This window comes from Eumetopias jubatus, unplaced genomic scaffold, assembly GCF_037043125.1.
Source record: "Eumetopias jubatus isolate StellerSeaLion01/CBP00866 unplaced genomic scaffold, mEumJub1_p1.0 scaffold_1, whole genome shotgun sequence".
Taxonomy (NCBI): domain Eukaryota; kingdom Metazoa; phylum Chordata; class Mammalia; order Carnivora; family Otariidae; genus Eumetopias; species Eumetopias jubatus.
The window spans coordinates 92,112,660-92,138,302 of record NW_028274807.1 but is presented as its reverse complement, the minus strand read 5'-3'; the positions used below and the strand labels follow the sequence as shown (position 1 = coordinate 92,138,302).

Here is a 25,643-nt window from a genome sequence, read left to right as displayed (position 1 = left end):
GCATTCTATACTCCTTAGAAAAAAATCAGAAAAGACAGAATAGAGAAAAAAACACTTATAGTTTTACTACCCACGGAAGATAATCATTGCATTAACATTTTTTGGATTATCCTTCTGGAGTTTTTTCCTTTCTATTATTTCTCCGTCCCTCTGTCTGCTTTTGAAGTGGTTTAAAAATCTATAATTTTCAGTTTTTAATGATTTTGCTAGGGTGAAAAAAAATTGGCAGCTGCATAGGAAAATTGCTAAAGTGCAGGCAGGAATCAAAGATTTATCCTCCTGTGATGTTAGAACTTAGCCATTTCTTCACTGTCTGAGCCATAGTGCAGCCACTATAATTTCATTTTTTCCATCCCTACTTTTACGTGAGCCAATTTGACTTTTTTTTTTTTTTTTTTTTGAGTAGTCAAAATGTTGGCCAGTTTCCCCAGTGTTGCAAATAAACGACTTGTTTTACACAAGTCTTTGTAAATAAGAATCACTGGGAGGAGAAAGGGTGCAGAGCAGGCCCTTCCAGCCAGGACACGTGATGATGGATTATGTTCACGTCACCAGTCAATTAACAGAAAAAAACAAGAAATGTAGAATTCCATTATGTCTCCTGCTCATTTATTTTGAGGAAGTGTTTCATTCCATTGAACCGAGTACAGTTCTCACAATTGTGATAGCAGAAATAGCACCTCCTTTTATACTAATGGCCCATTTAAGGAATAGCAGTTAGAAGGTTGGGACATTCCAGTGAAGAGAAGCTGCAGTGGGCTTTTTCTTGCTGGCGGTGGTGCTGGGATTGCACTAATTGCAAAATATTTCTTGGGAGTCCTAGGAAAAATAGAGAAGCTTATACTGGGGTATATTTCTGATTCTATAAAAACTTCTATAGAATATCCAAGTAGGAGGATTAATAGCAGAGCTGTAAACTCACTTTTGTAAAACCGATGATGGAAACATAGTGAAGTACTTTCTCAACTGAGAATTATGGCAGAAAATACTAGAGGATATTGGAAGAAGAGTAGAATTGGAATAATTTGGATTCTGAGTGGAGAAAAGAGAAAAAAAGCCATCTGGAAGGCATGAATTCAACTTCATTTAGATGGGCTTCTGAATCGGAGGATGGGCCCAGAGTTAAATGACCTTCAGTGGTAGCACTATTCTCTTTAATGATATCCGACAGTGAAATGTCTGAGTAAAACGGATTATTAATATGGAAGAAAATTGAGAAACTGGTAGAATGCTTGTACAACATCTTTTTAAAGCTCATGGCATGTATCCTTCAAAGAAACGAGGAGGGTAGAACCAAGTGCAGAATGTCTTAGGAGACCTGTTGTCACCAAGAGATCTAAGAAGCAAAGTACATTTTGTCATGTAGTTGTGGGAAGAGTCACACACACACACAAATTCTCCTCCCAGCTGGATGTATTTGAGAAGTGCCCAACGCTAGTCTGTCCCTGTGCATATCAATTCTGCATTGTGTCCCCACAGTTCTTTCCCTCAAATACATGTGACTCCCTCGTTCAGATCTAGAGTTGGGTGTACATTGCATCGAAGCAGAGTTCAAGTTCTCTAGTGTGGTGGATGGATTTTTAATAGTTAACTTTGCTCTCTTTTCGAGGGTCACCTTTTCCTGTTGGCCTACATTATTACCACCTGAAGCTTCTGTCCCTTGGATATATCTGGGCTTCTCTCAACTACATACTTTTTGTGCCCATTATTTCCCTCTTCTTGGAATACCCTAGAGCTCCTCTTTGTCTAACCGTGCATTCTTCTCATTCAGATGGCCCTCCTCAGTGTGACCCTTTCAGGAACCTCCAACACAGAAATGGTGGTTCTGTTTTTTTCAGCATCTTTGGTGCTTTGTCTCCATCTCCAGCATGAGGTACAATACAATTCTATAACCATCCTCAAGAACTCTTAGTGCCTCGTTGATATTATATCTGAGAATCTAGAATACTCCCTGGTGCATAATAGTAGGTACTTGATAAATGTTTTTAAATGTAAGCGACGGGCCAAGCTGAAATAAAGTGAATATAGCATAGATTTGCTTCGAAGATTTGGAGGTTCAAGTGGAGAACAAAATACCTGACAGCTGGAAAAGTAGTAATATCAGAGGGATGTGTATCTAACAAGAGTGAAATTCTCTGAATGTGGATTTAAGAGAGAGGAATGCCAAGACAGTGCAGAAGAGGAAAGAATTAGTCTCTTCAGCAAATGGTGCAGGACAACAGGATATACAAATGCAGAAGAAATGAAGTTGGACCTCTACTCCATACCAGTATACAAAAATTAACTCAAAATGGGGTATAGACATAGGGTAAGAGCTAAAACTATATAACTAGAAATAAAATTTCATAACCTTGGACTAGGCAGTTGATTCTTAGATGTGACACTAAAGGCATGAGCAGCAAAAGAAAAAAAATAGGTAAATTTAATGTCATCCAAATTAAAATTTTATGTGCTTCAATCAAAACTTTTTGACACCATCAACAAAGTGAAAAGGGAATTGAAAGAATGGGAGAAAATATATGCAGGTCATACATTTCAGAAGGGACTAGTATCTAGAATATATAAAGAAATCTTAAAACTCAAGAATAGAAAGACAACCCATTTTAAGAACGGGCAAAGGATCAGAATAGACATTTGTACAAAGAAGATGTATAGATTGCCAATTAGCACATGAAAAGATGCTGAACATTGTTAACCATCAGGAAAATGCAAATCAAAACCACAATGAAATACACTTAACACATGCTAGGATGGCTGTAGTTAAAAAAATCGATAATAACAAGTGTTGGCAAGGATGTGGAAAAATTGGAACTGTTATATACTGCATGTGGTGATATAAAATGGTACAGCTGCTTTGGAAAACAAAGCACTTGCCTAAATAGTTTAACAGAGTTACCACATGACTTAGCTATTCCACTCCTAGGCCTATAGTCAGGAGGAAGGAAAACGTACATTAAAGCACAAAAACTCTGAGGTGTTCATAACGGGATTATTCATAATAGCCCCCAAATGGAAACAACCTGAATGTCCATCGGCCTTATGAATGAATAAACATGATGTGATATATGCATACAGTGGAATATTATTCAGCCATAAGAAGGAAGTACTGATTAATGCTCAAATGTGGATGAACCTGGAAAATACTATGCAAAGTGAAGGAGGCCAGACACAGTATCATCCCATTTATTTATAATGTCAGACAGGGGCAAATCCACAGACACTGAAAATAGATTAGTTGTTGCCAGGGCTGGGGGAGTGAGTATTAGGGAGTGACTGCTAATGGGTATGGTACTTCCTTGGGGGTGATGAAACTGTTCTGGAAATTAAAACAGTGGTGCTGCTCATTCAATTCTGTGAATATACCAGAAACCACTGAATGAAATACTTTTAAAAGATAGATTTTATGGTATGTAAATTAATATCTCCATAAAGCTTTTATAAAAGAGAGGGAGAGGGGAAGATGGTCCTAATTCTTTATTATGGGCCAGCCTGTGGTGGTGAGGCTGGTGATGGTGGTAGTAACTACTGTGTATGGTGTGCACTGTGCTAAATGCTCGCTTTACTTCTCTAACTTTACATGTGAGGAAGCTGAGGTCCCGAGTAGAAGCAGGACTGCAACCTAGGCATTTCTGAGTTCATGGCCTGTTTCCCGCCGTGGTGTGATTTCGGAGTCCGCATCGGAGCCTGCCTTGATGTATATATTTGCTTTATGTTACATTACCTTCTGCCAGTGCAGTGTGGATTGTGCCTGCTTGTGCATTTCCAGTGCTAAAATACCAGCCGCTCAGATACAAGATGGTCCGTGATTGGAAGAAAGCTGAAGAGGGAGGCGGGTGAATGATTCAAGATGTTATATTAGTAACTCTAATCTGAGTCAATGGAGAAATTCTTGATTATAGCATTCATGACATAATTTAGTAGCTGAAAGTGCTTTAAAGATAAGTTGATCAGATTGATCAAATAAAACGTCAGTAATGAACAGATCATCTTATAGAAAGATAAACATCTAGCGTTAAAGACAGCTCTGCTCTGCACAATCTGGTTTTTTTTTGGTGTGTGTGTGTGTGTGTGTGTGTGTGTTTTAGGAGGGGGGTATGTTGAGGAGGACTGAACTCATGAACCTAAAGATAGTGTGGATTTGGGATAGGACAGGAGAGCCATGGAGTCTTGTCATTTCAACTCTGTAGTCTCTGATATTGTAGGTTTTTATGTGTTAACGGTGTGTGTGTATTTTGTGCTTTACTTTTTGATGAGAGGCTGAGAGAGGTCTGAGGAAAAAGTAACCTGACTTTTTCAACTTAAGAGAAAGTAGAGGCTAAGTTTTTTTTTTTTTTTTTTCCAACTATAAGAAAGTAGACTTAGATAAGAGAGCATTTAGTCCTGTAACTCTCATCGGCATTATTGCCATTCGGGAAAAACAATTGTGAATGTGATTAGGGTTGAAACTCTGGGGTAAGGGCGAGTACTATAGCCTGGAAGAATATGGATATTACTTGAAGAGGCCTGCCTTCAAATTCCACCAAATCTCACCATGGCTACTTTCCGTGTAACTTTGACAAATTATTTTTGGCACATATACGAATGCCTACGTGATACGGTAGAGGTAAGGATTAAGAAAAATGTTATGTGAGGTATGTAGTCCACAGTGGGCATTCAGGAAGTGGTAGATATTATTTTGAGGACTGCTAGAACAATTTCAATGAAACTTTGGCAGACTTTGCCTTCCTAAAAAATACATACTGAGATTGCACAGTATGAAGCAAATTTTTCCTTTCACTGTATACTGGCCATGGTGTTCCTCAGTGTTTTTAACCTCATCATTAACTTTATGAATAATTTCTGTGTAAAAATTTCTTAAGCAGATGCCTTGAGTTTAATTTTCCATGCTTCCATAGTAAATTTATGAAATATTTTTCAACTGTTACGGGAAAACGTTATGTAGACCAAAAGATTTAAGCATATGAAAAGAAAAAGTGAAACATCCAAGTTAATGTTCTGTCATTTGGGAAAACACTCTTTTTTCAGGTTAACTGATGTAACTTCAACACTTCATATAGTCAAAGTAAGTGTTTTTGTTGTTATAGCACAAGTACACACTTTACTTCATTTCATTGTTTTGGGGATTCGTTAGTGGGTCGGTACCTGTTGAAATTGTATATATTTCATTTCCCTTGACCAGGGAGAGGCAAGAAATGTGTTGAAAAATGCATTTAAATTTTGGTTGGTCATTCTCCGGTGGGGATTGTTTCAAGAGTTGGCCAGAAATCAGAGCCCCTGTGAAGAAATCATGGAGTCTGTTAGGTGGAAACCATGGAATGCTTTTCCCCATTTTGCTTAGCCAGGCCAGCTGAGAGCTATAAATATTAGTCCCGACCGCTTCCCTTCAATAATTATAACCGGGGATTAAACCAGGGTTCCACCTTCAATACTGTGAAAATGATGAGCAGAAAGCAGCATAGGGAATTGCCCTGAGCCCTGACAGTCTGAAAATCAGACCCATTTGGTAGCCACTAATAAGAGAATTGGAATCTCTTTCAAGACTTTAAGTCCTTTGGAAGAATAGATTTTTCTATGGGAAGTTAGGAAAATTTCCACAATGGACAGAGTATGTGCATGGCGGTTGGGGGCTTCTGTGGAAAAGAGCAGAGGACTTATATGTACATTCTGTTTTAATTCCATTATCAACAGATTCACAGCAACTTTCTTTTTCATTTTATGGCTTATTTTGCCTGAGGAATGAGTTACAGACAGGGTTGGCAATTCTGAATTAAAGAAATGTACCAGGGACGTTCCTTCCCTCAAAGCATTGTGTGAGTTTCTTCTGAGCCTTTTCTCTTGGATTTCTTTCCTGTCTCAGACCCTGACATTGTGGCATAATAGAACACAGGATTAACAGGAGGAAACATTGTGTCCAACTCCTTGTGTGATTTTAGGAATTGTTTTTTCAAATGTTTATATAAATTCTAGTTAGTTAACATGTAGTGTAATACTGGTTTCAGGAGTAGAATTTAGTGATTCATCACTTACATTTTAGGGATATTTTTAAATTATTTATTTGGGTGTTCCACTTGTTTGTTTACTTGATAATTGTGGGTCTCCTTCCCTTTAGCATGTAAGTTTCACAAGTCCAGGGATCCTTTGTGTCCTGTGCATCACTGGATCTCCAGTTCCTTGAAAGGTGCCCAGCACATACCAGGCATTTACTGAAATTTGGCTGGCTGGCTATTGTCATTTTCATCTTGTAGGGGAAGGAAGGGAAAGAAAAACGTTTGAGGATCTCTGAGGTTCTTTTCTGATCTCAATTAGGTGATTTCACCTCTACTGTTCATCTTGTTCCTTAAAAAGGAGACCAAGTGAGAATATAAGTTTCCATAAGCAATACCAAAACAGTGTGGTACTTAGTGTTTAGCATTCTTTTGACTAGAATGCTATCTTTTATTTCAATAGGAAAACGATAGTTGATTTTCACAAAAATAATACTGCGACAGGGGTGCCTGGGTGGCTCAGTCGGTTAAGTGCCTGACTCTTGATTTTAGCTCAGTTCATGATCTCAGGGTCGTGGGATCAAGCCCTGTGTCAGACTCTGCACTCAGCGTGGAGTCTGCTTAAGATTTTCTCTCCCCTTGCCCTTCCCCACTTCTCTCTCTCAAATAAATAAATAAATCTTTAAAAAAATAATGTTGAGACAGTGTCACATGTAGAAATGACTTCTGAATCAATAAGTATTAAATTATACACGTAATACTGTATTTAACTTTATTGAACAATTTGTTTTTCTAAATTAGTAACCCACATGTGTCATATATAACAGCTTTTCTTGGAAAAATACCTTTGCTCAACTTGTTGGGTACAAAACTTTACCAAGGTTAGGTGGATTTTACATTCCTGCACACTCTTTGAAATCCATCTGGTTTGTGAATTTGGACTTACATGATAATACAGTTATTTTGCTCTGTGATAAATAGGATCTGAGTATCGTCAGCACGGATTCTTAATCCTTGTGCCATGGAGCCCATTGGCAGACTGGTGAGGCATTTGTAAATGTAATACATAAAATTCATAGATACAATCTAGAATAATCTGTCTATGTTTCCATGGGCATGAGTGTGTCTGAGACACTAGAGTGAAGAGATGTGGTTGGCTCTCTGTTGCGCATAGATCCACGGAGATTGCCTGAGCTAACAAACACTACCCACCTGCAGACTCCTGCAGTGATATCTTTATTAATATATTAAAGGCAGCTCAGTTTGTCACAGATTACACCTTCAGACCTCTACTTACTTTGTCTTCTGACAAATATCTGTTCCATAAGATAGCGTTTCCATTTAGTATGAAATACTCATTTGGTCCATGTTACTGATTGAAACTCTGTGGATATAACTGTTCTCACTTGTCCAGTGTGCTTATGTGCACATTGGGGAGGATTAGATTTGGTTTTTGATCTTCAAATGTGGTCCTTTTTAGTATTTAGGTTGGTGATGTACAATAAAATATGATAGAAAAGGCACAGCATTTCCAGAGTACTTGGGTATGAATCTTGACAAGCACTTCGCTGGCCTTGGGTTAGATTACTTAATTGCTCCTAAAAGTACTTCACCTTGAATCGAGGACTATGACATTGCCTATGTTAGACGTTAGAGGTTTGCTGAATATTATGCAAGTTCTGTGCCAAACACTTTATAAGCTATTAAAATGATATGCAAATCACAGGGCTTGTTACTGTCACCTTCATTGTTATACCAAATTAATCCATTTGCCATTTTGCCTTCAGCATCAGTGCCCAGTGCTGTATTTCTGCTTGGAGGAGTCCTCTTGGCTGTCAGCAGTGTCTTGAGACGCTTAGCTCTTTCCAAGCAGGGACCTCTGTCTCCCTGTGGGATTCTCAGGTTGTGGCAGCTGAGCCTGGTAAGATAGGGCTGGAGCCAGCTGAGGACCCATCCTTGGTTCTTCAGTTCCTAAGCTGTTTCTCAAACCTTGCTGGGCATCCTGTTTAATTTGGAAGGTCTTAGATAACTGCCAGTGTCCCCTCAACTATAACACTTATATGCTTTACCAAAGTTGATGGGTTAAAGGGATACTACAGACGATGTACCTGTTTCCATCCTCCTCTCTAGCTCTCAGCGGTTTTAGTTAAAAATCACTACGTAGTTACCCAGAAAGAGCTAGGTGTGTTTAGTAAAGCACTAAATGTTGATTTTATTTATATGTGGCTTCGTTGTGTTTTTTCCAGGTTCAAGAGTTACGTAAGTGTGAGTAGCTTGGCTTATTTCTGTGTGTATAAAAGCGTTGGCATATATGAGGCCAACAGAGGAGCGATTACTGTTTATGAGGTTATCTCCTTATCTCCTTATACTGGTCATTGTCTCTGGAGCAAGCCTGTGTGTCAGAGTCATGCCCAGAAGCACTGAAGACAAATGCCACATAACTATGATCCCCAGAGAGGGAAAAATAAAACAAGACGAAATCAGAGAGGGAGACAAACCATAAGAGACCCTTAATCATAGGAAACAAACTGAGAATTGCTGGAAGGCGGAGGGAGGTGGGGGAATGGTGTAACTGGGGGAGGGGCATTAAGGAAGGCACATGATGTCATGAGCCCTGGATATTATATAAGACTGATTTAATCACTGAACACTACCTCTGAAACTAATAATACATTGTATGTTAATTAATTGAATTAAAATTTAAAGATCCTTAAAAAATTAAAAAAATAAACGTAAAAAAGTAATTGTGACCCCCCCCCCCCCCCGCCGCTGCCAGCAACCTCAGATTTGTATCTGGATCCAGCCATTTTCTGCTTAGTCTATACATAGCCGTTGCCTGGGGCTGGCATGTGGGTTAAGAATTAAGCACCAGTGGAAAACTTAAGGTTTCCAGATGTAAGGAGTGTGTAGGTACGAATGTTTGGGGAATTTTTGTTTGTTCATGTATCACCTTATCACTTAAAACTCTAGGTTTAGTTATTGATACAAGTTATTGATAAAGCAAATGAAATGGGTGGTTTATTTAACCATTGCCAAAAGCTGAGAAAAGTAATTGGAACTTTTGTTTCTTGATTCAGGGGAGGGTATTTATTATCAATCTGTAGCTACTCTGCAGAATGATCTTATGCTATCATTGAAAGGGTTTTTAGAAGCAACCCAGAAACATCACCAATGATTTATTTTTCCTTTTGGCTACAAAACTAGCCATGCTGAGTGGCAAAAGTAGTTGGTCCTCAACCTGGAAGGTTTACTGTCTAAAACATTAATGATGATGGAACGTTGGAAAGAGCAAATAATATTTCATCAGTGTTAGCCATTACGGATAGGAAGAGTAGTGAAAATGAGAAGTAGTGTTTGATGTTTCCAACCACAGCTGTAATCATTACATTTGTAAAGACAGGAAGAAGTAAGTCAAGAGGTTTGGGAAATACATTCAATTCTGCCACCATTTCTAAGTCCAGTAACTTAACTTCAGCTATAAAATAGAATGACTGCTTGCTCCTATAACTCTTGGGTTGCTCTTTGAATATTCCTTTCTGCCACTTTTCACTTTCTTCCAGTGGGACTTGGGGGATGGTTGTGGGAGTTTCCTCCAGGATACCAAGAAGGGGACAGGCTGGGGGAAGGGTGGTCTTCAGGTTTCAAATCTCTGCCTTCTGTGAAGAACAGACCTGCTTTTACTCTTTTATGCTGTTCACTCTATTAGAAAATGCAGAGTGAAGAGTTAGTGCAAGAAGGAAATGTGGGAGCTAATGCATTTGTACTCCTGGGTGATAAGGAATAAAATTCCTCAGCCGCATTTGGGATTGAAGTAGAACTTGCATTGGAAATGTATATTTTTCCGTGTCTTTCTTTTGGTAAAATCACATTTAATATAAAATAAGAGGGTCAGGAATGACAAGTCTGGGTTTTGATTAAGTGAAATTTTAGAATAGGATGTACTTACCTGAATTAAGGGAGAATATTTGATAATGAATTTGTAAATAAGTCTTGGTGGACATCAAATCTAAGCAGAGAAACCCTTCCTTCCTTCCCTCCTCCCTTCTTCCCTCCCTCTTGCTCTTCCATTTATTTGTTCACTTGGCCAGCATTTATCAAAATCCTCCTGTGTGTCCAGGTTCCCTTGGGGGACTTGGAGTGGGTGCAAGAGAGATCTGTAACCTCTGCTACAGCACGGAGGTGCTGGGGGTGGGGGGGGCAGGGGGCACCAGTCTGGCTGGGAGAAGCCTGGACTGTTGGCCTGCTCATTCCTCTGTCCATGCAAGTGTTTTGTATTGCCTGGCCTTGTTCACTGCTTGCATGCTTAGTTTTAGTGGAGACTTCTTCCCTTCCTGGAATGGCCTGGGAGCCCATTTCAAGTATGTTGGCAGCAGTTAGGAACTGAGCTGGAGCCTGATTTTCACAGACTTATTTGGTCCCAGTTTCCCGTGTGCAGGCAGCCCAGTGAGTGTTCTTGCCACTGCAGCAAGCTGGCCGCCCGGCCTCACACGCTGCCTGAATGCATGTGGGTTCATGTGTGTCCATGCACATTCTGCTCTGCCCGCTTCCTGGATCATCCTTGGCCATCTGGAACAGCCTTTTAAAAATTTCTCTTTTGTTACCTACCATTTAAGCTCCTCTTTTGATTGTTGTCACTTGCAACCCAGAAGTAGAAGGGAGAGAGTTGTAGGAACTGAGGAGTTAATTAAAATTTCCAATGGAGGGGTGCCCCCGATGGCTCCGGTCATGATCTCAGGGTCGTGAGATAGAGCCTCGTGTCAGACTCCGAGCTCAGCAGGGAGTCTGCTGGAGATTCTCAGTCTTCTCTCTCTCACTCTCAGATTTCCTGTGGAGCGTTTTATTTCAGTAAGGGGAACTACCTTCCTTCTCTGTTAGCTATGAGAAAGGACACTCAAAATGTAAGTGTTATTAAGAGATCTGTTTTAGTTCTTGGGACTCAAAATTGTTCCCTCTCATTGCTCTCTGACCTTGGGCCAGTTCACGGAACATTCCTGAGCTTCATTCCTCTTAATCTCTAAAATGGGCATAACGATATACCTCACAGGATTGTTGCGAGGATTTAATGAGGTGTTAATCTAAATAGTAGTAATGGCTAGGTAAGATTTTTCTTTCACATATCCATTACTGTTCTAGGACCTTAACGTGTGTTGCCTTATTTCAGATGGTATTAAAGCAGAGCAGCAAGTAGTCAGTAAATACTGGTTTGTCATGAATCCTTTCACATCTCTTGATAACCCACCTATTCTGTTTCCTGTGGTTCATTATTTACGTATTTATTTCTCAGCATTCCTAACTTCTGTGTAATTCTCCGCATAATGAACACTTTGGAGTACAGACCAGAATGCGAATCGGGTTCTGCAGCTGAACTAGTTGTACATTTTACTCATGCCATGCCTCGGTTTCTTCATGTGCAACAGGGATGCTACCATCCAACTGCGTAGGCATTACGGAAGGTAGGGGGAATACCCCAGGTCCAGCAGCTGGCAGACACAGGGGCTGGCTGTGCGATTCTCTTCTCTCTCCCGGTGCTGTGTCCCTGACCACGCCCTCTCGCTCCTGCCCCCAGGTGATGTGTGCAAGTAGGACAGAGATTCTCCCTGTTGTGAACACCTTGTTTTCCAGCCTCTCATCCTTGTGTCTAGACCACCGATTAGCAAGAATACTAGGCACGTAGAAGTTTCTCAGTGAATGTTTATTGAGCACAATAAATGACGTGGTCAAAAATCAAGCCAGCTCATGTTTGCCATCAGGCTCTGATAGGTGGGGTGTTAATTTGCTAGGGCTACTGTAACATCCGAGACTGGATGGCTTAAACAACAGAAATTATTTCCTCACAATTCTGGAGGCTACAAATTTGGTTTCTTCTAAGGCTTCCCTCCTTGGCTGGTAGGTGGCCATCTTCCCTCTTCCCTTGGCGTTCTCACATGGTCTTCCCTCTGCGTGTCTGTCCTAATTTGCTCCTCTTAAGCAATCAGTCATATTGGATTAGGGCCCAGCCACAGAACCTCATTTTACCTTAGTTACCTCTTTAAAGTCCCTGTCTCCGAATAGTCACATGCTGAGCTACTGGGGAGTTAGGACTTCAATATATGAATTGGTGAAGGGGGGGAGGTGGGGGGGTGCACACAATTCAGCCCATAATGGGTGACTGTCTGAGAAACTAGTACAGTGATCTTTTCCAAGGGTCTGTGCTTCTCTGGAAAAGATATGTGAGTGACTGTAGAGTCACAGAGCTAGAAAGAAAATCTAGATGAAGAATAGTTGTGATTTTTGAAAAAACAATACTATGTTCTGATTTTTGAAGAGCACTTACCGGAAGTTAGTTTGATGTTTCTCATTATATTATTCTTAGATGAATAAGAAGATTAGATGAATCCTACCTATTTTTTTTCTCACTTTTGAATATCCAGTGCTTAGTTCATAGTATGTGTTAGGAAATAATTGTTGAATTGAATGCAGGTGATTTGTCTGCCTCTGGACGTCGTCACAATTTTATTCATCCCAAAAGCAGACGAATCTCAGTGGTCACTTGTGAAGGCACATTTTATTGCCTCAGGATTTTTGGACCTGAACTCTTTCAAATGTCTGAATTCTTCTCTAGTAATATTTCTTTGTGAACCTTTTTTATTTTAAGATTTTATTTATTTGAGAGAGAGAGAGAGAGAGCACATGAGCAAGGGGGCAGGGAGGGTGGAGGGAGAGGGAGAAGCAGACTCCCTGATGAGTAGAGAGCCCGACATGGGGCTCCATCCCAGGACCCTGAGATCTTGACCTGAGCCAAGGCAGATGCTTAACTGACTTACCCCCAGGCACCCCTGTGAACCAAATTTTTAAACAAAGAGTCCTATTACCATGATTTCCTGTGTTACTTATTAGTTTGTGCATTTTTATTGCTCCTTGGACTTCTTATTCTTTGGGGGAACATAGGCATAATTTCCTTAGACGTAGATCGAAACTGCATTTGATAACTGTATTGCAGTTTGTGTTACGGAAGAACAATGAACGCAATAGCATATTTTTTTATTTTTGTTTCTGATTATTTCAGAATTAATATTTCATTTCTTTTTTTCTTTTTTTTCTCATTAAACTTTTGTTTTAATGGGTCTCAAAATTCTGTGATAGATTTTTGGTCAAGTTGTTTCCATTAAAAAGTACTGATTTTAAAAACTAATAACTTAAAACTGCCACACACACACAAAAAAAACATGGTCCACAAAACATTCTCCTTTCCTTCTGAAGGTTTTACGATGCATTGTTACCATTAACCAGTCTTTTACTATTAAACTTAAATGGCCAATTGACACAAACAGTTCTTCCACCGTTCTTCCACCACTGATGAAGACTGGGGTGGCAGGTATTGGGGATACTATTCATTTAGCCTTCTGAGCTTTCTGGGCAGACTCGGTGACCTTGCCAGCTCCAGCTGCCGTCTTGTCCACTGCTTTGATGACACCCACAGCAACCGTCTGTCTCATGTCACGAACAGCAAAACGGCCCAGAGGAGGATAGTCAGAGAAGCTCTCAACACACATAGGCTTGCCAGGAACCATATCAACAATGGCAGCATCACCAGATTTCAAGAACTTGGGACCATCTTCCAGCTTTTTTCCAGATCGACGATCTATTTTCTCCTTCAGCTCAGCAAACTTGCAAGCAATGTGAGCTATGTGACAATCCAGCACAGGTGCATATCCAGCACTGATTTGGCCTGGATGGTTCAGGATAATCACCTGAGCCGTGAAGCCAGCTGCTTCCATTGGTGGGTCAGTTTTGCTGTCACCAGCCACATTGCCACGACGTACATCTTTGACAGATACGTTTTTGACATTGAAGCCCACATTGTCCCCAGGAAGAGCCTCACTCAAAGCTTCATGGTGCATTTCAACAGACTTTACTTCAGTTGTAACATTGACTGGAGCAAAGGTGACCACCTTTGCTTAAACCATCCCAGGTTTGAGAACACCAGTCTCGACTCGGCCCACAGGGACAGTACCAATACCACCAATTTTGTAGACGTCCTGGAGAGGCAGACGCAAGGGCTTGTCAGTTGGATGAGTTGGTGGCAGGATGCGATCCAGAGCTTCAAGCAGTGTGGTTCCACTGGCCTTCCCATCTTTACGGGTGACTTTCCATCCCTTGAACCATGGCATGTTAGCACTTGGCTCCAGCATGTTGTCACCGTTCCAACCAGAAATTGGCACAAATGCTACTGTGTCAGGGTTGTAGCCGATTTTCTTAATGTAGGTGCTGACTTCCTTAACGATTTCCTCGTATCTCTTCTGGCTGTAGGGTGGCTCAGTGGAATCCATCTTGTTAACACCAACAATTAGGGGTTTTCTACCCAGTGTGTAAGCCAGAAGGGCATGCTCACGGGTCTGCCCATTCTTGGAGATACCAGCTTCAAATTCACCAACACCAGCAGCAACAATCAGGACAGCACAGTCAGCCTGAGATGTGCCTGTAATCATGTTTTTGATAAAGTCTCTGTGTCCTGGGGCATCAATGATGGTCACGTAATACTTGCCGGTCTCGAATTTCCACAGGGAGATATCAATGGTGATACCACATTCACGTTCAGCTTTCAGTTTATCCAAGACCCAGGCATACTTGAAGGAGCCCTTTCCCATCTCAGCAGCCTCCTTCTCAAATTTTTCGATAGTTCTTTTGTCGTCCCACCACATTTGTAGATCAGATGACCAGTAGTGGTAGACTTGCCCGAATCTACGTGTCCGATGACGACGATGTTGATGTGAGTCTTTTCCTTTCCCATTTTGGTTTAGGTTGAGCGGTGGTTTTCACGACACCTGTGTTCTGGCAGCAAACCCGTTGCGAAAAAGCTAATATTTCATTTCTTAAAATATTTTTGATGGTGAGGTAGGCCTTGACTGGTAAGGCAGTAGTTTGCTGAAAGGGTCCCATTACTCATGTACATGTAAATAGATGTCTTACACAAATACCACGGAATAATTTAAGATAATTAAAAATGGGGCTGTCAAACAATTTTCATATATGTAGGTAATTTGTGGTGTCAAAGAGCTACTTGGTTTTCTGACCGGAAACCTGTTTTTTTGTAAAGGGTAATTCATACATCAGATTTATTAATTTTTCAAATTAGTGGCAATACTCTTACAAAATATAATGGTAAAAAGCTAATATATTAGTTGTGTATCTCCTATATTTTTGTGTTTTTTTTCCCTAGTAGAATTCTTATCTTTGTTAGTGTTTTTTGTTCACCTCGTTTTTTAAGTGCTTTGTTTTAACAAGTCAGAAATTACGATGAAATGAAAGTAATTTCTTCTCGCTATAACTTCTCCTGTTTATAAGCCCAGAGTTCTTCATATTTAGTGAGGGTCCTGTTCTTGTTTTACTGCATTGGCTGGGTCTGTGTGGCTGGTTGACCACTGGAAGTTTTATAATAATGAAGATTGCAAGTTTCAAGAAAACAAAAGCCTTTGCTTCCGTGGACCTTCCAGTGTCTAGCACAGGATTGAATCGAAGGTTCCGTGAAAGAAGAACATCTGGAACATACATTACTTTTTTCTAACTAGCCAATGGCAGAGTGGGAGAGAGAGAAGACACTATAGAATAATGCATGTTTTTATCAGATAGTAAGAAAAATCTGTATGGATACAAAAATTGTACGAAGTGCGCTACCAAATGTCCTTTTCTCACTCTGCATTTTAGATGATATAGAAGATGCTAGCACATGCATTAGAATTTCCGACGTCATAGTTTAGGCATCATTTCACATCTGCCTTCAATTGACAGCTGTGCCTTCATAAAGGACGTTAATGTGATTAGCTTGCCAAAACCCAGAAGAGATTACATTTATTAAAGAATGCATAAAAAGCCACATCTTGAGCTTTTGTAGGGAGTATGACTCAGAATCTTCATTTTAAGGAGTTAGTATTGTTTTCTTAATGAACTGTTAACATAGTGGTTAATTCTGAAACTATTATGTTAATTGGTTCATTAATAAACATAACAATTTTTGTTTTCTTAACATAAAGATGAATGGCTATTAATTCAAATGAGACCTATCTTGTACACTCACGTATAGACTAACAGTGATACACTTGACATTTTGTATCAAACGGTATTTTAAAAAAACAAAGCTTATTATAATTTTTTTATTAGAATGTTTTAGACATGATTAAGTCATTTTATTTTGGCCCATAATCAGCCTCCTGAGGTGTAATGAGAAATCATTTCAATATACAAGCTTAATTTTAATTTTTTTTTGGTGGTGGTGGTGCTTTTAAAAATTTTTTTTAAGCAAGCTTCCTACCAGTGTGTGCCTGATTGTCTTAAATACTTCATTGAGCCAGATGGTCTGTTTGGCGTCTGGGTTTACTCTTAGGCCCTGACCCATCGGCCTCTTCTGCCTTTCCCTGCTCTTGTTCTCTGCACGCCTCAGCTTTCCCTCTTGATTATGGTATCTGTTGTATTATTTCTTATCTTGCATCTCAAACAAAAGCCTTTGTTTTGAGAGCAGGTTGCATGGAATTGGCCAGAGAGGCAGTAAACTTGTTACTGTACTTCCTTAGCTACCTTTCTTGGGGGTGTGGATAGAGTGTTGATGGGCTCCCTCTGCCCATAGCAGGTCCCCCATCCTAGTGTCTCCCTTCATAACACCCATTACATCGCCAGGACGTCTTGGGAGCAAAGGGGTCCATCTTGATTGGGTATTGAGTTTTTTATTGGTTGGAATCCCCTCATTTCGTCTGCATCCTTAGTCCCAGACTTAATGAACATTTGGTACGCCTCTGGCCTCTGAAGTTAATGTGCTTTTGTTTCCTAAAGTCCTTGTATTAACGCAACAGTCATGCTAAAGCAGGAATGGGTCGAAAGCCATCAGGCCGATCTGGAAAGCTCTGCCCTGTGAAGCACGTTTATGTTACTCAGAAATCTCTTCTTTCTGGAAAACCACTGAACCATTAGTTATTATCATTCCTCAAATCAACTGAATCACACATTAAATCCACTTGCCTTGGATGAAGTCTTCAGAAGTCTTCTTCCAAGTCTTCTTGGAAAATTTTGAGACAAACGAGATTTATTATCAAGCTGTTGATCTCTCCAAAAAGTTTAGTGTAATCAGAATCAAATGGTTGATGAAAAGTTTATTTTCATAAATTTTAATTGTTAAACATTATTATTTCTAAAACTCATTTAAAAACTGGTAGAATTAGAGAACCAGAATTCAACATGCACTAATTTTTTTTTTCCAGGACGAGAGAAAATTAAGGGAATAATTAAATACTATATATGTTCACAGGATGTTTCTTGATAATACATACGACACTCTTTCTTTCTGCTGTTTCCTTTAGGTGATTGAAGACAATACTGGAGTCCGCCGGGTGGTGGTCACACCCCAGTCTCCTGAGTGTTACCCCCCAAGCTACCCCTCAGCCATGTCTCCAACCCACCACCTACCCCCCTACCTGACTCACCACCCCCATTTTATTCATAACTCACACACGGCTTACTACCCACCTGTTACTGGACCTGGAGATATGCCGCCTCAGTTTTTTCCTCAGCACCATATTCCCCCTACAATATACGGCGAGCAAGGTGAGTGAAGTATTGCTGGCATTGGGAGCTGTGGAAACTGGTTACAACTCGGAAGTAGCTTAGGAGAACCAGAGAGCCCTTTGTTTCTCCTATAATGAGCCTGGTAGAAGGGGATCCACCTGCTGTAAAAAGCTCAAGAGAAATTCCTAGCTTCCTTTGTCTCAAAGTGTGTCTTGCAAAGATTCCTTTGTGAGTTTTCCAAGATTCTGCCACCTGTTCCACCCAGCGCACAAAGAGAAGGGAGTGAGATAGCCACTTCTTACTGTAGTAAGAAATAAGTGATGTATCATGTGTTCCTGTGTCCCATTCACATATTTTTATGTGATAGTGGCCTGAGGTGGAACTGTGACACATTGTTGCCTAGGCAACCGTATGGTCTAGCAGTAGAAGGAAAATTTAAGTGTTCTGTGCCCAATTTCCAGTGATAGAAGACTCTTAGGTCTCAGTAATCCTTCAGTTTCTCAGATGCTCTGTGCTGCAATCTTGGTAGAACTCAGAATCCCCTCGATATGGTCCTCCTGAAGCCTGTTTTTACTTTAACCAGTTTCACCGGTGGTTAGCCAAATACTCACCTTGACATGAAAGAGTCCCAGACATTGTGTCTTTCTAGTTTTGGGTTTGGTATTGGTTTAGTCAAAAGCCTTTTTATATCAAAATGGATACTAACAAACCAGATAAGTGAAGGTAAAAAGTCAGACTTTAACGTCTAAGACATCTAAGGCTTTGCAAAGTGATTTTCTTCCATGAATTGAAGCATTTTTATCACTTCAGACATTTTTTATATTGGTTCAAATACGAGAATTGCTGCTACACCATAGCAACTTATCACTTTCTCTTTTCAGTTATGTATGTGTATATATATATTTTTTCCCTGTATGTTTATCTCACATTGTAATTGTTTTCTTGACAGAAGAAAAATTTGAGATGGTTATTTTAAGTGGAATATCCTATTCCAACTTAGGGATAGAATTTGATTTTGTTGTTTTGGTTTTTTGTTTCTTAAGTAGTTAGAAAGAAATTTAATATAAAATTCAAAAAGCGGGTTATGGAGAATGATGGCATCAATAACTTTGTATTAATATAATCTTCCTGCCTAGTGACTAACACCTTAAAACATAGTGAGGAGATGCCATGAAAACATTTGGATAAAATCTGAAAAAAATAATTAACTGTCATTTTTAAGAAAGTATTCAGTGCTTTGACACGATGTACATTAAATATTTGAGTATTGTCAAGAGTTTTCTGATTTGGTCTGAGCTTAATGACCAAAAAGCCTTCGTCACTGTCTAATTGCTTGATGAAGAGTGTGTGACTTGCCTTATGTCAGCAGTGTGTTAGTAGAATGCCACATAGTTACCGTTTCGTAAATGATGTCCTCTGAAATTTTAGACAGCAGTATGATTTAAATGGTCATTAGAATTAAAAAACAGTGTCTTCATTTCATAGGGTATTTTGGTTTAATTTCATTACAATAACACGGCACAATAATGTACAGATGAAAGTGCCTCATTGATTTCAAAATTAAAGCAAAAAACAAAATCCTTTTGCTTTATAGATAAAAAGCCCTTTCTATATTCCCTTACTTTACTTCTCAATGTACATATCTAAAAACAAACATTTAATTTCCCACACCAGAGGAGTAAAGTTTCAACATGTTTTAAAAGATTATTATGTTAGTGTCCATGGTGAATATCTTAAATCTCAAGTGTAACACATTGTGATATTTAAAACATTTACTATCCCTTTTGTATATTTCGATATGATTTCATTGGGCATAGGCTCTTAGAAGGAGAGAGAGGGAGCATGAGTGGGGGAAGGGGCAGAGGGGAAGAATCTCAAGCAGACTCCCTGCTGAGTGGGGAGCCTGATGTGGGGCTTGATCTCACGACCCTGAGATCATGACTTGAGCGGAAATCAAGAGTCTGATGCTTAACCAACTGAGCCACCCAGGCGCCCTGGGCATAGCCTCTTTGAATCTGATTGCATTTGTGTTTTCACATTCTTTAGTGCAATTTGGTTACCTTGTGAAGATACGCTTTTTAAAGATCTTCCCTAAGCTATGTGAACAGAAAGAAAAGAAAAGTGGAGCTTTACCGTTGATCAGTTGAAATGTCAGTTATGTGATATAGGGTGACTGTATGTTCCTGGTATGCTTAAAACAGTCCTGGTTTAGGTCTCTTCTCCAGAGACATGATTAGGAATGCTACCTTTTCACTCTCAGAAGTATTCAGTTTGGAATGCTAATTTAGTTGGTCACTCTATGCATGTGGGGCCCTTTCTTCTTATAAACATTTAAGGACCCAATCTGTGTTTATATATTTCATTTTTATTACTGCCTAAATAGAATTTTGAATTGAGTTAACATTTTTAATTTAAAATGTTTTCCCCTAAGATCTGAAATTGTTTTGTAGGCTCCCCCTTTTTTTTTTTTGAGCCACTTAAAAATCTACATAGTAGGGGTCGCCTGGGTGGCTCAGTCAGTTAAGCATCGCATCTGCCTTTGGCTCAGGTCATGATCTCAGGGTCCTGGGATCGAGTCCTGCGTCGGGCTTCCTGCTCCTCAGGAAGCCTCTGCCTGCCACTCGCCCCTGCTTGTGCTCACACTCTCTCAAGTAAATAAAATCTAAAACAAAACAAAACAAAACAAAAAAAATGTAGACTGAGCTTGCATTTGTCATAATCCTCCATTTCAGAAATCATACCACTCTATGGAATGTCAAGCTACATTACCCGGGAAGACCAGTACAGCAAGCCTCCACACAAAAAACTGAAAGACCGCCAGATTGACCGCCAGAACCGCCTCAACAGTCCCCCATCTTCTATCTACAAAAGCAACTGCACACCCGTGTACAACGGCTACGGGAAGGGCCACAGTGCTGGAGGAGGTGGAGGCAGTGGAGGAGGCGGCGGGGGCGGGCCAGGGAGTAAGAAAACAGAGCGGCGAGCAAGGAGCAGTCCGAAGTCGAATGATTCAGATTTGCAAGGTAATGTGCAGAGGTGGTTGCCAAAACAAGTGAGCCATGGAGCCGGACATCCTAAAGGAAACGTCTTGTACATAACAGTGTTATTTCATGGCAATTGGTCTTTCTACTAGGAATGACTGGTTAGACCCTCTGATCATTTTCTGAGTAAGAGCAGAATATCGTATCCTCTTTTTGATTAATAGTTTATGGCAGAAATATCTTTGGGTCACAAGTGCCATGTGACGCTTTACATAAGCTCGGTAACAAGTATCCCAGCGGGTTTTCACATTAGCCCACTTCCTGTTGTTTCACTCCAAATAGACAGGCAGGGAGGAGATCCGAAGTAAAACAGTCTTTCTAAGAAGTATAGGGCTTGTTTAACTCTGAAAATAATTATACCTTAGGAAACCAGATGTAATTACTTGGTTCTGTAGTGAAATTTATCATTGTAGAATAGGAATATATTTCTGCTTAGTTTTAGGTATCAGTTCTTGCTTAATGCCACCTTTGCATTCTGAATAAAGTATTCGTTGCCTAAGAATGAGACAGAAGAAATAAGGTCACCGCACATGAAACATCAGCTCCAAAGGGCATGTGTTTTTTTGTTAGATGAGTCTTATGGCTATAGATTGGTTAATTTGGGGGAAGAATGTTATATGTGCTTTAAATCAAGCTTTTAGCCGAGATTTAGAAACCACCTATTTTGATGCCACGGGAGTTAAAAACAGGCTTTTGATATAGACGTATAGAGAAGTCTGACTTAACTGAAGCAGAATAAGGTAACATTTTGAAAAGCTAGGTGAGTTTACAAATATAAATATATTATAAAGACATGAGTGACTAGAAAAGAAAGGATAAGAAGTGATTATAGCACTCGTTAAATATACTCCATTTTATCAGACCTCATCCGGATAGGAACAGGGCCTGTGTGTGTGTGTGAGAGAATGTGTTTGTGAATGACAGAGATGGAGGTTGTTTATGTTTGATTGTGTCAGGAAGACTGGACTCTTTTTGGGGCTGAGGAAACCGAGGTAGAACCAGCCATTGGCATCATTCCCCCCCGTTTTATTTATGAGTGAATTGTAGCATTAAAAAGAGGAATAGTAAGATGCAGTAAAAAGTGACCAGTAATTTCTCTGAGTAAAATGTGTTACAGATTCTTTTAATTTTGTTCTTTATTCTTTTCTATATTTTTCCAGGTTTTACGCAGTTATGCATTATTCTTATCAAACAAAGCATAAACAAGTATATAGAAGAGACCCAAAGTTTAAGAGGCCTTTAAGTAGTTTTTAAAAGATTTTATTTATTTATTTGAGAGAGAGAGAGAACAAGAGCAGGGGGAGGGGCAGAGGGAGAAGCAGACTCCCCGCTGAGCAGGGAGCCCGATGCGGGGCCCAATCCCAGGACCCTGAGATCGTGACCTGATCCGAAGGCAGACGCTTAACTGCTTAACTGACTGAGCCACCCAGGCGCCCCTAAGTAGTTTTTTAGGTATACTGCTATTTTTGCCATATAAAGTAATTTTTAGTCAACTGATAATACAAACTCTTTAAGTTTAAAATTAGATTACTAGCAATGTTAGACTTTTTAACCATGGGCATGAGAGGGAATTCACACAAAAAATTAGAAATAAGTTTTTCTAAGGAGAATTTTAGTTTATAAAAAAAGAGAAAAGGAATGTAGCAGTCTTCAGAGAGCGTAATGAGGTTTGAACTACCTTGATTATTTGATTCATTCTCTAAAAATTTTTGCCCTGTCTTGTACCAACAAAGATTTCAGACAGATGACATAGATATATATATAATAGAGTCAGAATAAATTTGAATTAAGATCTAAGGGGCAAAGAGATAAAGGAAGGAAAATAAGATGAATCAGAGTTAAAGTTAATAAAACTAAGGTAATTATGGATTAAGTATGGCAAAAATAAGTACCTTTATCTGTGCAGTTATTTTATATCATGTCTAAATGTATAAGCTGCTCTATTTTTTAATATACTCACAGCTGTAAGAGAGGATATGGATTTGCACTGAAATCGATACTGAAATGTTTGCTAACATCTATATATTTACAAACATTTTGGCCTCTTATGTAATGAATGAGAGTATAATTGTTTTGAGCACCTTAAGCTCTTTGCTATTGTGTTAAAACATGATGATGATGATAGTAACAGTGAGATCACTTTCATTATGCTCTTACAGGAGTGTGTGTTTTGCAGTGAAAAATTAGAAAAAATTTCATCTCAGCTTTAGTCTGAACTTGGTCTATTGCTCCTTTTCTCATTGCATTATTTACCTCCTCAAAACCACTCAAAGTGCAACTCTCCACATGGTTTAGCCACGAAATAAAGAATCAGAGTATTATGTTTTCTGCCTCATTTCAGTAAGGATCTGAGAGGTTTACATGTTGGATTTTAAAACTAAGTATTCATTTTCCCAAAGGAATTAAAAACTTAGGTCCTGACAAAAACCTACACCCAAGTGTTTATAGCAGCAGTATTCATAATTGCCAAAACTTGGAAGCAGCCTAGATGTTCTCTAGTAAGTAAACAAACTGTGCTTTATGCAGACAATGGAATATTACCCAAATTCTGCTAAAGTATAAAAAGAGATAAAACCACCTTAAGTGCATGTTACTGAATGAAACATGCCAATCTGAAATGACCACATTCCAAGGAGATAAAAGACCTGTATTCTGAAAACTAAGACATTGATGAAAGGATTTGAAGAGGACACAAACAAATGGAAAGATACTCCATGCTCATAGATTGGAAGAATTAATATTGTAAAAATGTCCATACTCTCCAAAGCAATCTACAGATTCAGTGCAATCCCTATTAAAATACCAATAACATTTTTCACAGAAACTAGAACAAATGATCCTAACATTTGTGTGGAACCACAAAAGACCTTGAATAGCCAGAGCAGTCTTGAGAAAGAACAACAAAGCTGAATGTATCACCATCCCAGATTTCAAGATACGCTACAATGCTATAGCAATCAAAACAGTCTGGTACTGGCAGGAAAATAGATACATAGATCAGTAAAACAGAATAGTGCAGAAATAAACCCGTGGTTATATGGTCAATTAATCTATGACAAAGAAGGCGAGAATATACAATGAGGAAAAGACAGTCTTTTTTATAAATGGCGCTGGGCAAACTGGATAGCTACATGCAAAAGAATGAAGCTGGACCACTTTCTTACACCCTATACGAAAATAAACTCAAAATGGATTAAAAACCTAAATGTGTGACCCGAAATCATAACACTCTTAAAAGAAGACATAGGCGATCATCTGTTGGACATGGGCCTTAGCAGCATATTTATGGGTATGTCTCCTCAGGCAAGAGAAACAAAAACAAAAATGAACGATTGGGACTACACAGAAACAAAAAGCTTTTGCAAACAGAACAAAATGAAAAGGCAGTTTACTGAATAGGAGAAGACATTTGCAAATGATACATCCGATAAAGGTTAATATCCAAAATATATAAAGAACTTCTACAACTCAACACCAAAAAAAACAATCCAATGAAAACATGGGCAGAGGACCTGAATGGACATTTTTCCAAAGAAGACGTACAGGCACATGAAAAGATGCTCATCATTACTAATCATCAGGGAAATAAAGATCAAAACCATGAGACGTCACCTCATACCCGTCAGAATGACTAGTATCAAAAGACAAGAAATAACAAGTGTAGGTGAGCATGTAGAGAAAAGGGAGCCCTCATGCACTGTGGGTGGGACTGTAACTGGGTGCAGCCACTGTGGAAAACAGTATGGAGGTTCCTCAAAAAATTAAAAGTAGACCATATGATCCAGTGATTTCACTATGGGTTATTTACCCAAAGAAAAACACTAATTCAAAAAGATATGTACCCCTGTATTTATTGCAGTATTATTTACATTAGCCAAGATATGGAAGCAACCCACATATCCATTGATTGACGTGTGGGTAGAGAAATAGAGAAGAGTGATATATGTATGTAAAATGGAATATTATTCAGCCATAAAAAGGAATGAGAGCTTGCCACTTGCAACAACATGGATGGACCTAGAGAGGGCATTATGCTGAGTGAAATAAGACAGAGAAAGACAAATACCATATGATTTCACTTGTATGTGGAATCTAAAAACAAAAAGTAGATACAGAGAACCAACTGGTGGTTGCCAGAGGGGAGGTGAGTAGGGGGATGGGCAAAATAGGTGTGTTAGGAGGTGCAAGCTTCCAGTTGTAAATATTTTAAAAGAAAAAAACCCCAAGTGAATCAGATATTGTTTAAACATATAAGAAAATATGAAAGAATAAGCAGATGAATCAGTGTACAAACAGGAATAGAATTGAATAAAATATAGTAGGTCAAATGAAATAAACTAATATTCTGGATTCAGAAACAAAAAACCCAAAATAAATTCCTAAACCTCATTTTCAGATCTACTAAATGAGACTCTCTTCACCTGATCTGGCTTCACGGATGGATGGACGCTTGCTTGCTTGTTTTATCAGTCCTCCACTGGGAATGATGTCGGCCAAGATAAAGAACTACTATCCTAAAATTAAGGATGGTAATAATAGGTGTGGTTCACTAAGTTGTGCCCAATAGGAGACAGGAACTTTTAATTCACCATTTTTACCTCCTAGAACTATTTCTGGCATATAGTAGGTACACAGCAAATATTTGTGGAATGAATCCTGTGTTCTTCATTTGTTTTCTAGAACAGGTCTTCCATTTGAACCTATGTAGCTGTTGCACTGTTTCCTCTTCCTAGGAATAATTCTGTACCCCTAACGGTACTGCTCTGCAGCCAACCCCTCCTTTCATTTACTGTCACCTTCAGGAAAACAGCTTAGGCAGGACAGAGTCCCGCGGTACCCTCAGAGGAATGTCGGCTTCATGTTTCTTTGTACTACCTGGAGTTAATGGTGTGTTGTAGGCATGGAATGGTTGGGACTTTGTTAGAAGGCATACTTGGCTTAGAATTGATCTGGCTTTGTCACTTGCTAGCTATTTGCTTTTAGTATTCCCTGAATCTCTGTATCGTCTGTAAAATAGGTATTTTAATTCTCTTTATTAAATATTAAAAGTAGCCTAGTTCATTTCTTAACGCCTCAGGGTAACGGT

At 39.3% G+C, this 25,643-nt stretch overlaps 1 protein-coding gene across 8 annotated transcripts in view; it reads left to right on the top strand.

Moving 5' to 3' along the window:
- Positions 1 to 25,643, top strand: part of FNDC3B (fibronectin type III domain containing 3B) — a 342,865-nt gene that overhangs the window by 185,036 nt on the left and 132,186 nt on the right. For all 8 annotated transcript variants that reach the window (XM_088025487.1, XM_088025441.1, XM_028100958.2 and 5 more), the window contains 2 exons: positions 17,312 to 17,555; positions 20,249 to 20,539. In XM_088025487.1, coding sequence (XP_087881613.1) covers positions 17,312 to 17,555; positions 20,249 to 20,539 — 535 coding nt within the window. The remainder of the gene's footprint in view (positions 1 to 17,311; positions 17,556 to 20,248; positions 20,540 to 25,643) is intronic.